Raw genomic sequence first — 15,980 nt, 5'->3', positions numbered from 1 at the left:
TGATAATATTATTATTGATAATTAAGAATTTTAATTTAATTAATAAATATAAATTTAATAACAATATAAAAAATAAAATAATAATTAAAAAACAAAAATGTTAACCAAATAATTTTTTTTTTAAAAAAAAAACAAGAAGCTGGCCGTTGCATTTGCAACGGCCAGCAAAATAAAACAAAAAAAATATAAAAAAAGAAGATCTTCAGCTGGCGGCCACTCTCAAATCTTCTTGGCCCATGCGGGCCACTGTCTAACCCCTTTTTTTTTAAAAAAAATACTGCCAAAAAAATACTGACAAGTTGCTGACAAAATGTGAGGGTGTTGCAGGAGAAAATTTTCTCCAAAATGCAACACCCCCATTTGATAAAAGTTAGTTGGGTTAGATTTTATTGTTCCAAAATCTCTAAAGATTCTCCTATTGGAGATGCCTTAATGGCACCTTTGGTTCGCAAGATAGGCCTGAAATGGAATAGTATTTCCAGTAATAGGATAGTATTCCTGGTAATAGGCCTATTTCTTTGTTTAGTAGTAGAGATTCATGGCACCCCTGATATCCAAGTTGCTATTTCCTATTTTACCCCCTCACCCCAAATTAATTTCCTTTTTCTAAACATACACACATAAATAAATGGATGGCAGAAGGTGAAAGCTGTTGCGCCACCTCCTCGCAGGGGAAAATAGGTCACACTTGACGCCGAACAGAGGAAGAGACCGTAGAAGGCATCGTCGCTGCTCTGCCCTGCTCGCCGGGAAAACAGGGGTCGCCGATCAAATTGTCGGACAGCACTAGAGCCCTCCGATCGACAATCCGGTCATTGGCAACCGACCTCCGATCTTGATTCCGATCAGTGGCAGCCTAGACACCTCCCTGACTCCATCCCAGTCCCAGCCACCTGATCGTTGATCAGCCGATTGGATTGCCGGCAAAGGGGCGGGAGACGAAGACGTAGGGTTTTTGCGAATCGCCTCTCTTGTCACTGGGTGAGGAGATGCAGACCAGCGATCGCGTGTGGTCGAGGAAGGTGATCTGGATGCTGATCGTCTAGATGGTGCGACGATCAAAGAGCAAATGGAGAAAGCATTTCAGCTATCGAATTTTGAGATTCGATCTCAACACGCAACGACAAAGGAAACAATGACGACTATCAAGGGATTCCAATCTTCCAAAAAGAGTCGATGCCTGTGAGAATCACCGAGGAAACAGAGAAACCAAAAGAGGCAGAGCCGGAGGTTCCAGTGAGAGTGACGTTTGCGAAGGTGGCGACGGCGAAGGCGGTAGCAGATGATTGAGAGTGCGAGGGGATTCTTGGTAGGGTTTTACAATATTGTAATTGATATTGATTAATATTATTTATACATCTTATAATAATAATAATAATAATAATAATAATAATAATAATAATAATAATAATAATAATAATAAGGTTCAAATTGGCCACTGAACGTAACCTGAAAATGCAATTAGGCCACTGAACGAAAAAAAAGTACAATTAGGCCACTGAACACTCCAAAAATGTGCAATTTCACCTGATAGCATGTTACCCTCAATTTTAGCAGGTTATCTGCTTACGTGGCAGCTGAGTTGACATTTTTAATAAATTTTAATTAAGTTTTAATAAATTTTAATAATAATTTTTTATTAATTTTTTTTTAAAAAATAAAAACAACTTTATTTTATTTTTTATTTAATTTTTTCCAATTTTTTATAAAATTTATTATTAAAATTAATTATTAAAAATTAATTAAAAATTATTAAAAATGGCAACTAAGCTGCCACGTAAGCAGGTAACCTGCTTAAATTGATGGTAACCTGCTATCGGTAAAATTGCATATGTTTGGAGAGTTCAGTGGCCTAATTGCACATTTTTTGAGTGTTCAATGGCCTAATTGCACTTTTTTTTTTCGTTCAGTGGCCTAATTGCATTTTCAGGTTACGTTCAGTGGCCAATTTGAACCTTATTCCTAATAATAATAATAATAATAATAATAATAATAATAATAATAATAATAATAATAATAATAATAATAATAATAATAATAATATTATTATTATTATTATTATTATTATTATTATTATTATTATTATTATTATAAGGATAGTTATGTCTTTTACACATATATATTCTATATTCTATATTCTATTTCTATTCCTTAAACCAACCAAACAGTAGAATAATAATACTTCTAAAGTCTATTCCTTTATCGAACCAAACAATAGAATACAATTTCTATTCTATTCCTTACCTATTTCAAAAATCTATATTTATTTTGGAGAATCGTTATCTAGTTGTATTGAGAAGATTGCATGATATTTGATTTCCAAAATGTAAGAAAGAGAGATTATTGAAAATTATGTGCATAAGAAGTTGCATGTGATATATCTATATACTATCTATATACTATGGTGAGAAAATAGTGTTTTGGAGGCCCGATAGGACTGTCCTTCGGAAGAAAAGAGAAAGAAAAAAAGATTGAGAAAGGAAAGAATTCGAACATTGCGAACCGACAGATTGTTTGAAGTAACGAGGTCGATATTCCCGAGTTACTAGGTTAGATATACCCGCCGGGATTGGAATCCTGGTTAGGGAGTGTGCACACTGACAAGTACGATACCTGATTCCACAGAGATTGAGATAAGAACCAAGAGTGGTTCCGTGGGCCTAATGAGTATTAGGCCGGCTACATGCCTTGCCTGGATAGGTTCATTCACATAGTGGTGAAGTTCCTACCTCACCTGCGAGTAAAGAAAGAAAGAAAGAAAACGAGTCTGTGTGACTCAAGAGATAGAAGAGAATAGCGAGTCTGTGTGACTCAAGAGAAAGAAGAGAAAAATCGAGTCAATGTGACTCAACAGAAACCTCCACAGAAGTAGTATTCTTTTTTATAAAAGAACGAGAGTATATATATATATATATATATATATATATATATATATATATATATATATATATATATATATATATAAAGCATCATGACTAACTTATTGCATGTTTTGCATATAAAGTATGATGAGAAGTATAACACTGTATTGATGTTTGTGAGATAGTTTGATAGTATCAGTTTGAGTATTGAGCCATGATTAGAAATAGTTGTTAAAGCATGAGAATATGTTTAAAGTTGAATACTTGAGGAAGCATGATCATATGTTGAATAAGTTGCAAGCATATAGTACCTTGTTGAGCATGATTTGAGTTGTTGATTAAAGTGTTGTAAGTACTTGAACTTAAGTGTGCTTGCCAAATGATTTTCAAAATCTATATCTATAGTACTTTACAGGGTGGAGTAGTTTTATACTTAGCATTCGTGCTAACGCATTTATTTTCCACTGTTTTTATAACGCCTTTCAAGTGGGCCCGGTGTTTGAGCACGTACGAGATAGTGTAGCGCTTAGTCATGAGATGTTAGATGTTTGTACAGACTATGATTTGGATGTTGATGTTTAAACTATGATGTTTAGATATTTATGTTAGTTTTTGTTGGTGTTGAACACCGGGGATTCGTTCCCCAAGTTTGGATGTAGCTTTTCGATGAGCTTGACTCTAGTTAGTACCTTTCTTAGCCTGTGCAGTCATCATGTGCGGTGACTGTGGCGGTGATACCCCTTTTGGATGGTTTTAAGTTATTAATCTATTTTTAATCGTGTTTAATTTATCTTTCGAAGTTAAGTATTTGTGATTTAGATTTAAGAAAAAATGGAGTGTTACAAATGGCCTCACCAAAAGAAGTGCAAATGGAAAAGGCTGTAGTGGCATTCTACCGATCAATGGAGGAGCGAACATTGGTGAGGAAGAACCCAAACTTGGACATCCTTTGAAGGAGTTATCTGGAACAACATTGGATGATGAGGGAGACACCAAAGATGAAGATTGACCAAAACCATACGACACAACCCTTAATGAGATGGGGTCGGAGAGTGGTGAAATAACCCTCCCGCGCATAGGACAGTTTTTGGAAAGGGCACAATCTCAATTTCAGCAGCCTTCTATGTTGAAACCACATGAGGCTGATCGGCTGAAACAGTGGCTTGTATTGGAGCTATCTCTACATGTGGGTGATCAACAATGATTGTGAATGATGAATCATCCACGTTTAGTGATGTAACATCGTCATCTGTTTGCTGGCTTCTTAAGGAAGTTGGCGTATTGATTTTTGGTGTTTGGTCATTGAGGAATTTTGCAATACATTGCTTCAGGTCATTGGTATATTCACCCAATTCTCCAAGGCGACGTCTGCATAGCTCTTTTGCTAAGAGTTTCAACTCATTCACAGTTTCTTTGAGAGCTTCAAACTCAGACCAAGTGACGCCCATGACACATGCAACGAAACCAATATTATGTGCTCCCGTCATGGGCAAGAAAACATAAGGAAAAAGAAAGGAAAGAATAGTAGTTGGAAAATGAAAAGAAGAAAACACTGGGTTTGCTTGAGACCCAAAACTTCCTTAGACCCTTTTGGGATTCAATTTATGTTTGTTCTATTATTCCAAATAACACTCCTTTTATAGGGTTGATTACAAAGGTTCCTAAACTAAGAATAATTATTTGGTAGTTTCTAAATAATTAATCTACCTAAATTAATTTTGCAGACTAAGAGTAATAAGCTAATTAACTATTTAGTACGGAGTAATTTCTAAATAACTATTTATTAGTTTCTAAATAACTATTTAGTAATTTATTAATATCTAAACTATGTAATATAATAAAATAAGACTTCCTCAGCATGTATCAAAGAACAAGTGCAACACCAAGTTCATCTATATATAAATATACTCTGAACAAACTTCAGTGAAACTACAAAGAAACACAGTAAAATTCAATAACTACAGATATGATCCAGAAGACTAAGATATAGTAACTGCATCAATGTGGATTTACATGAGTCATCTCCACATTGGCATTAGGAATCATGTTTGTGTTCTTAGTAAAGAGGTCTCTCATTATCATAATTCTCATGAATTGTGTAGAAAAGATTCGTAGAATAAAGTTTTTCAAGCATATTTTTTCGCGAAGTATAAAAAACAGAAATATGGAAAGGGCAATAGCCTTGGAGGTCACACTCACAATAAACAGGCCGCGGAGATTATCAAGGTTTAGCATCTTGAGTTGAGATTCCTCAGTGGCCTCAGGTATGAAAGATGATTGATAGTTGTTTGTAAACCATTTTTCTTCCAAGTATTTGAGCCTCCCTTCTTCTCTCATTTTGGCAATTGCTGTGGACAGCTTAGGGACTAAAGGTGAACCTTTTTGGAAAGCCTGTCAAAAAAGTTGAGGTAAGTTGCAGATACTGAACCAAAGAACCAAAACAAGAAATCTCATATTGCATACATTTTTTTTTGAGTGACGAGGGAAACCAATAGTCAACCCTGTCTTGTAACCTTAGCCGGCAAAGGATTACAGGATGTAAACCAGTCTAGGTTACCCACAACTGACCGGCTGAAACTAAGAAGGCCAATAGGCCGCTCCCACTGGAAGTTAAACTTGTAACTTTATGATTATGAAGCCAACAATTTGACCAATTTGACTGGGGTTGCCCCCTCATATTGCATACTTGATACTTACAAAACCAAAACCATTCGTAATTGGTGCAGATCCAATAATTGCATACTGAGATGGATACTTAGCAAGGAAGACCTTGAGGTAAGGAATTTCATCAACTATGGCACCGACACCTCCATTTTTACTCCCCTTGGATAAAGCTTCATGGTACTCCTCAGGGGAATTATAATGTTTAAGCCTATTATCATCAAAGTTTAGGTTGTTTACAATAAATCTGAATGAAAGAGAACCAGTTTGGTAACCTATGTAATCCCCCTTTGCTAATTGAATCTGCTGAACTGTGAACACTGAGCTTAAACTTGCAGTGTAGCTTGATGTCAATATGAAGACTATGAACAACCATACAATTACCACAAATCTTGACAAATTACTTTGCAGATTTTCTCCTGCAAAAAAAAAAAAAAAAAAACAAAAAAACAAAAAAACAAAGATTTTAGATGAAGGCAGTTTGTAGCATTAACCTTGGTATTATGATCTGCTGCTTAGGGTAGAATTGCAAGTGCTAAAGATATCTTTTTGGTTTAAACAACATGAGAAAAATGCTTGTATAGATCAAGGACTTACTGTGAGCATAAACAAGAGTTGAAAATGCAAACCACAAAGTTGTTCCAATTTGCTGAGTTATTGAGCCCTGAAATTGTTCATTTTTCTTATGCTCAATAAGCCAAACAGTTGCACCCACAAATATAAACAAAATCGTGATCACAATCCACAGATCAGCACCCATTGGCTTTAAGAAATACCACATTCCTTGTTTCTCCAGTCGCACTACGGTTCCCACTCCGAGATCAGTGTAAGGCAAAGTGAAGTCTACTAGTGAAGATCTGTCTGATGTAATAGTTGTATCGCCCACAACAGCGTCAAAATTCTAATTCATCCATTCAGGTATGTCATTAGAATCAAGCCAATTCTAAAATGAAATACAGAATACTGTATATGTCTCAAATACAAGGGTAACAATCCTAGACTTCCTAGAAGGGCAAGGGCAATAATGCAATATGGAATAAATAAGTAAGCATGTAAAACTAAAACCAATTTTTCTGTTAAGCATATTGAAGTTAGAAATAAAATTACCCCAATCTCGACCTGTTTTAGAATATCAGTGTAACTGCCATCAGTTCGTCCGCTAGAATTTTCAACCAAGAATGAGACAAATTGATATGGTACAGAATATTCTATGTGCTGTATGGCTTCATTGAAGACATCTAGTGAAAAGCCACCTGCATCTACTGCACCTGTTTCATGATCAACAATTGTTCTAGTGAATTGCTTGAACCTTGGATTCACTGGAATACCAATTCTTAGCTTATCAGTTTTGATCTGATTAGGCCAACCATTTCGAGTAGTACTAGATAGCCTGGGCGATATAATGGTAGAAAGCTCATGTCTTTCGACAAACAATGGGTCAATTCTTTTACTAAACCCCTCATCAAGTGTCCAAAATCCAACTCTTTTAAACCCCTTTTCTATCACATTCATTATTTCATATGTCCTGGACATCAATTTTCCATTTACAAGCTGAAACTCACCACCTAAACCTGTAAATCTACATCTTAAAATCTCATTAAGGATTGAATCTCCATCAAGAATGCCATTTCTTGACCCTAGTTTTTCAACAGCCATAGAAAGAGCCCAAATTGCATCATATGCCCATATGCCATTCACATTCAACTCCCCTGATTTCCTTCTCCACCTCAAAGTGAAATTTTCAAGCTTACTTGAAGCTGGAATGTAGGATTTGAATCCTATAAGTCCTTGCATTGACTCAACCACTTTAACATCTAAAGAATACAAGAAATTCATTGACTTACTGGTTAGTATCCAAACATACCCTTCACTAAGCATCCCTAACCTGTTTGCATTTAGGAAAAGGAGAGAAGCCAGAGAAGGTGACAAGTGCACAATGAAAATTGATGGCTTCATTCTGATTATCTTGGCAAGTTCTTCAATGACTTCAAGATCTCTACTCAGAGGAGAAATGCCACTCTTATAAATAACCCTAGCATTAATGTGTTGGAGGGTGTCGCCAAGAAACAAAACAGAACTTCTCCCCTCGTCTGTGTCCTCATAGATGAGTATTACCTTCCCCCTCCGGTGCTCTATAAAAGCTGCAATACCCAGGAATTCAGTGCTTTCATCTTCTGAAATTTGAACAAAAAAGGGATGACCTTTGGGGGATGGAATTGAAGAAAAAGACAAAAGTGGAACTCTTGCTTTATCAGCTAGTGTGCCCAAAAATGCTGATTCACTAAACATCTCCGGCACCATTATTGCTTGCACCTTAACATTTTCCAGAAGGTCCTGAGCTGTATTGAACGAGGATGTGTTGAGGAAGTAATTGATAAAAGAAATTCATAAGGGAAAAATGCATTTGTACTCCTTAGTTGTTTTCTGCTAACCGTGAGCATCCACATTTGTGGATAATAAAGACATATTTCAGAAAAAAAAAAAAAAAAAAAAAAAAAAGAGAAGATGAACTCGTCATCTTCTCCGGTGAGAAGGAGACGGGCTGCCTTCTCACCGGAGAAGGAAACCCAGTGGGTCGCCTTCTCACCGGAGAAGGCGACCCAGGTCGAAACTACCTGGGTTGCCTTCTCCGGTGAGAAGGCAGTCCGTCGCCTTCTCAACGGAGAAGGCAGCTCAGTAAAAAAAAAAAAAAAAAAATTCCGTCACCTTCTCCGGTGAGAAGGCGACCCACTGGGTTTCCTTCTCCCCGAAACTACCTGGGTTGCCTTCTCCGGTGAGAAGGCAGTCCGTCGCCTTCTCAACGGAGAAGGCGACGTTTCGTTTTTTTTTTTTAATTATTTAAATAATGAATTAATAAATTATTAATTATAAGTTTGACCAGGTGGTGCAAATAGCAAAATGTATTCTCATTTAGCGTTTTACACCCCCTATTAATTATTAAAAGCTTTCACTTTTTACAATTTCAAGATGTCTTTTGGTCAAAGTGTGGTGCAAATAGCAACACCCTAAAAAAATAAAAACATAAAAAAGAAGTAGATATAAAATTAAACTAACCAGCAGAAAGAGCAATTGATGGGTCGCCTTTGGAATCCCGAGTGTGAAGATGAATACTTGCTCCATAAACACCCTTAATATTCAATTCGTAAAAATCCGAGACCGCCATTTTAACACAGCTCCCAACAGTCTTCCCCATCTCCGATTCCTTGTCCACAATCATTCCAACGTTAAACTTTGCCGGCGCCGGAAATGATGCATGTTCCCCAAAAACTAGAAATAAAATCAAGGAATGAATAATAAAACCAGTCCTCATTCCTTCAGCGCGTAAAAGAATGGGGGAAGACCACTATTCAGCATTATATATATATATATATATATATATATATATATATATATATATATATATATATATATATATAGCGTCAAAGAATGGGAGAAGACCAATATTCAGCATTAGAACAGTAGTTCTATCTTTCATAAAATTCATAATCTCATAACAGAAAATTCATAATTTGATCAGTAACGCGCCATTAACTCCACATCCGCGATTTTTTTTTTTTTTTGCCTAAAAACGACGTCGTTTTGACTTGTGTTCACCATTCTCGGTGAACACGATTCCACGGCATAATTTGCGCCATTTGTCCTAGTCAAACCGTGTTTCACTTTAGAGCTTTGAAAATGAGTTTTTTTTTTTTTTTTTTTTTGCCAACCAAACAATGTGCTTAACGAGAAAATGCATAAGGATTTGAAAATGAGGTTTTTTTTTTTTTTTTTTTTTTTTTTTTTTTTTTTTTTCTTCTTAATTATATACATTTACAAATTTTTATTTCACTTATCTATCTACTCTTATTATCTATTAAACCGTATACCTATATACTTTTATCACCACCTACCTACCTTATATTTTTTTTTGGGTACATTTGAAGCCCTCACTGGGCACTATCTTCTTCTCTCAGTTGGAGATCTTCGAGCATCAGCTTCAAGAAGGCTAGAAAGGCCTATTGGTGCCGAGTCCAAGATGAGCGTTCCCCAATCTATATTCTGGCCGAAATTCGCAAGCCAATCAGCACATTGGTTCCCCTCTCGTTCAATGTGAGAAATCTTAAAATTATGAAAACGATTGATGAGATCAATACAGTCTTTTACTAACGCCACCACCGTATCTTCACTTTGATCTCTTTTGTTCATAATAGCCACAACTGCTGTAGCATCCATTTCCGCCCAAACCCTATAGAACCCTTCCCTCAGACAGAGTCGTAAACCCTCCCTTAGGCCCCACAACTCTGCTGAGAACCTATATGTGAACCCGATTCTGACTGCGAAACCTTTTACCCACCGGCCGCACTCGTCTCGAATGATGCCCCCAGCACTTGCTAAACCCGTGTTGGATTTCCTAGCCCCGTCTGTGTTGAGTTTCAAGAAACCCGGTTGGGGAGGTGACCAACTGATCCAATTGCAGTAGCCATACAAATCACCCCATGCTTGAGGATAAGATTTTTTGCTTCACTGGCTAAGGACCCGGCCATTTTAGCGATATGCCCTGGGCTTTCTGATTTACCGTTGAATATGAGGCCGTTTCTAGCTTTCCACAAAAGCCAAATGATGTAGACGAACGTGATCCTCCAGGGGTTTCCATCGTTCATGTAGGTTTTGCTTTCAGAGTTTGCTTTCACCCACGAATTGATCGACATGAAGGTCGCTGGCTCCACTCCTCCTTGAGCTTTGGCAATTTCCCCGCAGTCCGCTGCGAAATGACAGTCACGGAATATATGAGCTGTGGTCTCTTCTTCATTCCAGCACCTCTTGCAAGAATCGTCATCCGTCAGCTTCCTTTTAGCCATCTCAGAGTTCGTCAGCAGCTTCCCCTTAAGCAAAAGCCATAAGAAGGTTTTTATTTTCTCCATGCAGCTCAACTTCCACACCCAGGACCAATCTTCATCTTCGTCAACATCACCTACAATTAAAGAGAACGTTGATTTTACAGAAAAAGTACCTGAGGTGTATCCCGGCCAGACTAGCTTGTCCTCTGTCGTCTCTTCCACGGGGATCGGAACCGCACGGATCAAGTTCACAACCCCGGTTGGCAGAAAATCCAGCATGGCATCCACGTCCCATTCTCGGTTCTCTGTGATGATGTTGCTAACTTTGACATTTTGGAGGTTATCCGGCACATCTACTTTCATTTCCAGTCCAAGGGGTTTGTCACCAACCCACCAATCTGACCAAAAATCCAGAGTATTTCCGTTTCCCACCCTCCATCGGGCCCCCGACTCCACAACAGACCGCCCTCTTAAAATGCTCTTCCATCCCCATGATATGTTTTGTGGAGTAGGAGACGTAAAAAAGTTCTCTTCGTGTATATATTTATTTTTTAAGGCTTGGACCCAAAGTTTATTTGGATTATTAATCACTTGCCACGCAAGTTTGGAAAGGAGCGCTAGGTTGAACTCTTTTGCCATCCGTAGGCCGATGCCCCCCAATTCCCGGGGCCTGCAGACATCTCTCCAATTGATAGGATGAATTTTCCTCTTATTCTCGTTAGACCCCCAAAGAAAATCCCTGCATATTTTGTCAATATCGTTACAAGTACCTGCGGGGAGGGCCATCGTTTACATAGTGTAAACTGGGACTGTGGCCACCGCCGATTGAACCAAAATTCTACGCCCAGCTAGACTTAGAGAATCTGACTTCCAAGTATTAAGTTTCCTTCTCATATTATCAAGGATGTAATTGAAATGTTGCTTGCTGATTCTCTTCTGCAGGATTGGGATCCCAAGGTATTTGCCCAGATTCTCAGTTACCGGGATCTTGGCTATGACACCTATTCTCCGTTTTAACCTGTTAGGAGTGTTAGGCGAACAATAGATAAGCGATTTAGAGAGATTAATGTTCAAACCTGACCAGCGAGAGAACTTGTCAAGGCAGCCCATGATGACCTCGGTTTGATTTTCAGAGGCCTCACCGAAAATCATCAGGTCATCTGTAAAGAAGAGATGTGAGATCCCAACTCCTCCTCTTGAAATCTGAACCGGGTTCCATTTGCCACTGTTTAGTTCATTCTGAATAGCATAGGAGAGTTTTTCCATCACCAGGATAAACAAGTACGGAGCTAAAGGGTCACCTTGTCTCAGCCCTCTTCCTGGTTCAAAAGGCGTTAGTTTCTCACCATTCTAGAGAATGCCAATCCTGCTTTCTTTAAGGGAAAACCGGATAAGGTTAATGAAACGCATGGGGAACCCAAAATCTTTAAGAACCATTTCCAGGAACTCCCAGTCTAAACTATCATACGCCTTGTGGAGATCAATCTTCATGACTAGGGAACCTCTTTTACCTTTCTTTTTGTTTATGGTATGAATGATTTCCTGAGTAAGAACAATATTATCCAGGGTGGACCTCCCCGGCAAGAAGCTATTCTGGTGAGGTCCGATAAGCTTAACCATCATGGGCCTCAATCTGTTAACTAAAACTTTAGACAAAATCTTAAAAATGACATTAAGTAAAGTGATGGGCCGAAAATCCGCTGCACTTTCAGGATTCTCTTTCTTAGGGATAAGAGAGATAAAAGCTTCAAGAAAGTTAACCAGAACTTTACCTGTCGCCAAAGCCTCATTAACAAACCTGGTAATGTTGTTACCTACCTCGTCCCAGTAATCTTGGTAGAAGGCAGCTTGGATACCATCCGGCCCCGGGCTACCCCACCTCTTCATACCAAAGACGGCCTTCTTGACTTCCTCGCAACCCGCCGGTCTGGTTATGGTTTCGGCTTCTCTACTAGTTAAGCACAAACCCGTATGGGAATCCGGGGTCCATGATTCGCCTCGGTTGGACCTGCAAAACAAGTTAGAGAAAAAATGAGTCACGTGATCTTTGAGAACCTGGGGCTCAGAATTCCACTCGCCGTTGACTTTCAGCGTCCTGATTCTTCCCTTGCTTCTTCTGATAATGGTGGACCTATGATAGAATCTAGTATTTTTATCCCCATCTTGAACCCATCTCCTTCTAGATTTTTGGAACCAGAGAAGTTCTTCTTGAGAGAGCGCTAGATTGAGCTCCTTTAGGATTTTCTGCTCCAGCACCTGGAGGCCCCGGGATGTGCTGTACCAGGGCGAGTTCTGTATCCCATTAATCCGAGCTTGTAGTAATCTTTTCCTTCTGAAGATGTTCCCGAAAACCTCTTCGTTCCATTTTTTTCTATGCTCTGTAACCGCCCTAATGGCCCCCACGGCATCAAGCGGGTTATCCTTCCAAGCTCTTTTCCAAATCTCTTTATAATCCACATGGGTGAGCCAGGCAGCTTCGAACTGAAAGGGTCTATTTTTCCTGTCGGGTGCCCGACCTGCCATGCTGACAGAAGAAATGGGGTGATGGTCAGAATGTGTTCTAGTTAAGACCCTAGCCTTGGCTTCGGGAAAGGCTTCTTGCGCATCAATGTTACAGAAAACACGATCGAGTCTCAGTCTTGTGACTATGCGGCCTCCCCTGTGTCTATTCCAAGTAAAGTTTGGTCCCGTAGAGCCGACTTCCATAAGCCCACAACTTTGGAAAGCCTCACAAAATCTTGAAATATTATTCATGTTGACTTGGTCGCTGCCCCAGTGATCTGAAAGGTTAGAAATATCATTAAAATCCCCGAGCCTGACCCATGGGCCAGTCAGAGATTCACTAAAAGTTTTACAACTCTCCCAAAAAAACTCCTTAGCCCTTAGATTGGGTCTAACATAAGCGAAAGACAAGTGACTCTGAGTACTTCCTCCAATGTTGAAAAAGTCGCTAGGCGCCCTCTAGGCGCCTAGCCGGGTGCCTAGGCCGCCTAGGAGACCGGGCGCCTAGCGCCTAATCGGCAACTAAACGCGATTTTTGCAATAGTGACTTCCTCCCTCCGACACAGTACAATGTATTGATTGGGAGTTGCTGCTACAGACGTCCAGGCTCAGCAAATTCCTGTTCCAAACCAAAAGAAGGCCCCCGGCAAAACCGAGGGGGTTAACCATAAAAAAATCATTGAAACCCAGCTTACTAAGCATTTTAAGCAACTTATCAGCCTTGTTGGTTTTGGTTTCCAGAAAACAGATAACACCCACGTCCTTATTTGCTAATAGGATCTTGGTATGCCGAATAGTTTCCTGGTTCCCAACTCCCCGACAATTCCAAGAAATAACAATCATTGACCGGGAGCCCGAGACAAGGGGGTTTGGCCACCGCCCCCCTTCTGCGTCTTCCCGCTATTCGTCACTGGAGATAAACCTCCCACAACCTGAGCATTACGTAGATTACCCAGAACTGATCCAAACACAAAGGCACTGGTTCTAGCTTCTTGAACTAACAGAGGGAGATCTCCCAAAGTGGTGCTCGTCGGCTGGTGCATATCATGAGAGGAGTTGGCTGCCGCTGTCGAAACTTGTCTGCCTGAGGTTCCCATCAGAGTGAGACCTTGCGTAGCGGTCTTGTCTCTCGACTTTTGGCCAAGAGCAGCGGATTGCTTATTGCCTTTGTTTTTCCTCCCTTTTTGTAGTGGCATTTTGGTGGCGGTACGCAAGGCAGACCTGCTAGACTCCCCTTCAACGAAGACCGGAGTCTCATGCAGTTCCTCCATATTCTGCAACACCGAAAACCCATTACTCACTGGCAAAGTAGGGGGAGAGTCACTTACCTTATCCTCTAGATTGGCAGATTGGATCTCTGCATGACGAACCCCCTCATTCGCCACACCTTTCTTTTTGCTATGTCGTTCCTTAGATTTAGGCGGCTTTGTCTTTCTCTTAGGATCCGAATGGTTGGTGATGTGAGGGGGCTTAGCGTTTTTCTTCGTGACGAGCATCCAAGATCTATATTTTTCATGAACTTTTTCTGCTGGGGCTTCTCTCCCTTCTGCAACCTCCATCGGAACTTCAGACTCCGGCGTTGATTGCGCATCACCCTCAGCCGCCTTTCGTGTTGGACACTTCGCAGAGACATGGCCTACTTCCCCGCAATAAAAAAAGATCGCGTGTAAGCCCTCGAACTCAACCCGTTGAATCCGCTCTCCTACCCAGATATTCGAGACAAGCGGTTTCAGCAGGTCGATCTCGACCGCTGCTCTAGCATACTTTATTCGCTCAACACCATCAGTGGTTTTGTCCAACTTGATAGGATTGCCAATAAACTTAAGAATTTTCTTAATATACTTCTCACGGAAGTACTCCGGCGGGAGTCCCGGAAAACGTACCCACACCGCCATCTTCTCCATTTTTGCCATGAGTGGATCGAAATCTGGCCGCCACCTTTGGGGAATGACATAGCAATTAAACAGCTTCCAAGGTCCTCCCAGGAGAACATGCTTATATTCTGCCGCCAGTGCAAAACGAACCACGTAACAACTCGATCCCATATCAAGCATCTCGATTTTCCCCGCGATGTTCCACATTCGCAGGAGCCTCTGTTGCAAGATTGGAAAAGCTGGAGGTTTCCCTAGATACTTAATGATTAGGGCTCTCTTCCAGGCCCTTGCCATATCTTCCTTTTCTGCCTTAGAGAACTTAACCACCGGAATCCCTTCCCTAACATCTTCCGATTCCGAATCCGACTGTACCGTCAACTCCTCCTCCAGCCAGTCGGCATCATTCTCTTCCGACATGTTAACATCGTCAGACATGGAGGAGGCCGTTGTGGTGTCGGCAAACGACCGTTTGAGGATTTTGATCCTCTTCCCTGCATGTGGAGCCCTTCTTGCTTCCCCTTCGACTACCGGAGATGCGTTCGGCAGCGGCTCACTAGTCGCTACATCCATGGAAGGCAATTCCACGAACGGTGGATCTACCGGAAACTTACCAAAGAAAGAAGGAAGCCACGAGAGAAAGAAATTCTAGAGAGAGGATTTTTTGCATCTCACCTACCTACCTTATATACATATCTTCTCATCACTTCTATTATTCATATTGTCTACCAAATAAGCAAAATATATATTATGAAAAAATCTCATTGGGTACTGTTGCCCTAACAACAAGATTGGTTGTAATCTCAACTTTTTAATTATATTTCAGCAACATCCCTCGTAAAATTACTTTTGCGCACTAAGTAATTTTGGGAGAGGTGATCGCTAGTGTAATAAGTTTATGGTGTCTTTGGTTCACACAAAGGAATCAGAATCGGAATGGGTATCAAATACTTGATAATGGTAATGTGTTTTGGTGAAAACATTTAACATGTTTGGTAGTAGGGTGGAATGGGAATGGTTACTAATAGTAGTGGTTGAGAATGAATAAGGGAATGAAACCCTTATTGTATTTGGGTATGGATTTTTCAATTGATGGGATATTCGAAACTCATAGTAGTGTTCTAAAAACCTATCAACCAAACAACAACAATCACTTTCATACCCATTCCTATGGGCAAAACCCACCAACCAAGCACACCCTTAATCAATAGCAAGAGAGCAAGGGAAAACGAGGTCCAATTCATTCGATCTAATAAGGAAATAAGTCA

The 15,980-nt window shown here is 40.0% G+C and overlaps 2 protein-coding genes across 2 annotated transcripts; both read right to left on the bottom strand.

Moving 5' to 3' along the window:
- Positions 1 to 4,754: 4,754 nt before the first annotated feature.
- Positions 4,755 to 8,839, bottom strand: LOC109168880 (glutamate receptor 1.2-like). The gene is made up of 5 exons (XM_019317736.1): positions 8,577 to 8,839; positions 6,630 to 7,861; positions 6,120 to 6,423; positions 5,559 to 5,941; positions 4,755 to 5,252 (listed from the first exon to the last, which is right to left on the bottom strand). The coding sequence occupies exons 1-5, from the start codon at positions 8,830 to 8,832 to the stop codon at positions 4,860 to 4,862; spliced, it is 2,568 nt and encodes an 855-aa protein (XP_019173281.1). The 5' UTR covers positions 8,833 to 8,839; the 3' UTR covers positions 4,755 to 4,859.
- A 4,841-nt stretch (positions 8,840 to 13,680) lies between these two features.
- LOC109168890 lies at positions 13,681 to 15,285 on the bottom strand. The gene has a single exon (XM_019317745.1). The coding sequence runs from the start codon at positions 15,283 to 15,285 to the stop codon at positions 13,681 to 13,683; it is 1,605 nt and encodes a 534-aa protein (XP_019173290.1).
- Positions 15,286 to 15,980: the final 695 nt, after the last annotated feature.

The sequence above is a fragment of the Ipomoea nil genome, unplaced genomic scaffold (assembly GCF_001879475.1).
Source record: "Ipomoea nil cultivar Tokyo-kokei standard unplaced genomic scaffold, Asagao_1.1 scaffold3231, whole genome shotgun sequence".
Taxonomy (NCBI): Eukaryota; Viridiplantae; Streptophyta; class Magnoliopsida; order Solanales; family Convolvulaceae; genus Ipomoea; species Ipomoea nil.
Note: the sequence above shows the minus strand (reverse complement) of the source record. Positions and strands in the feature narration are given on the sequence as shown.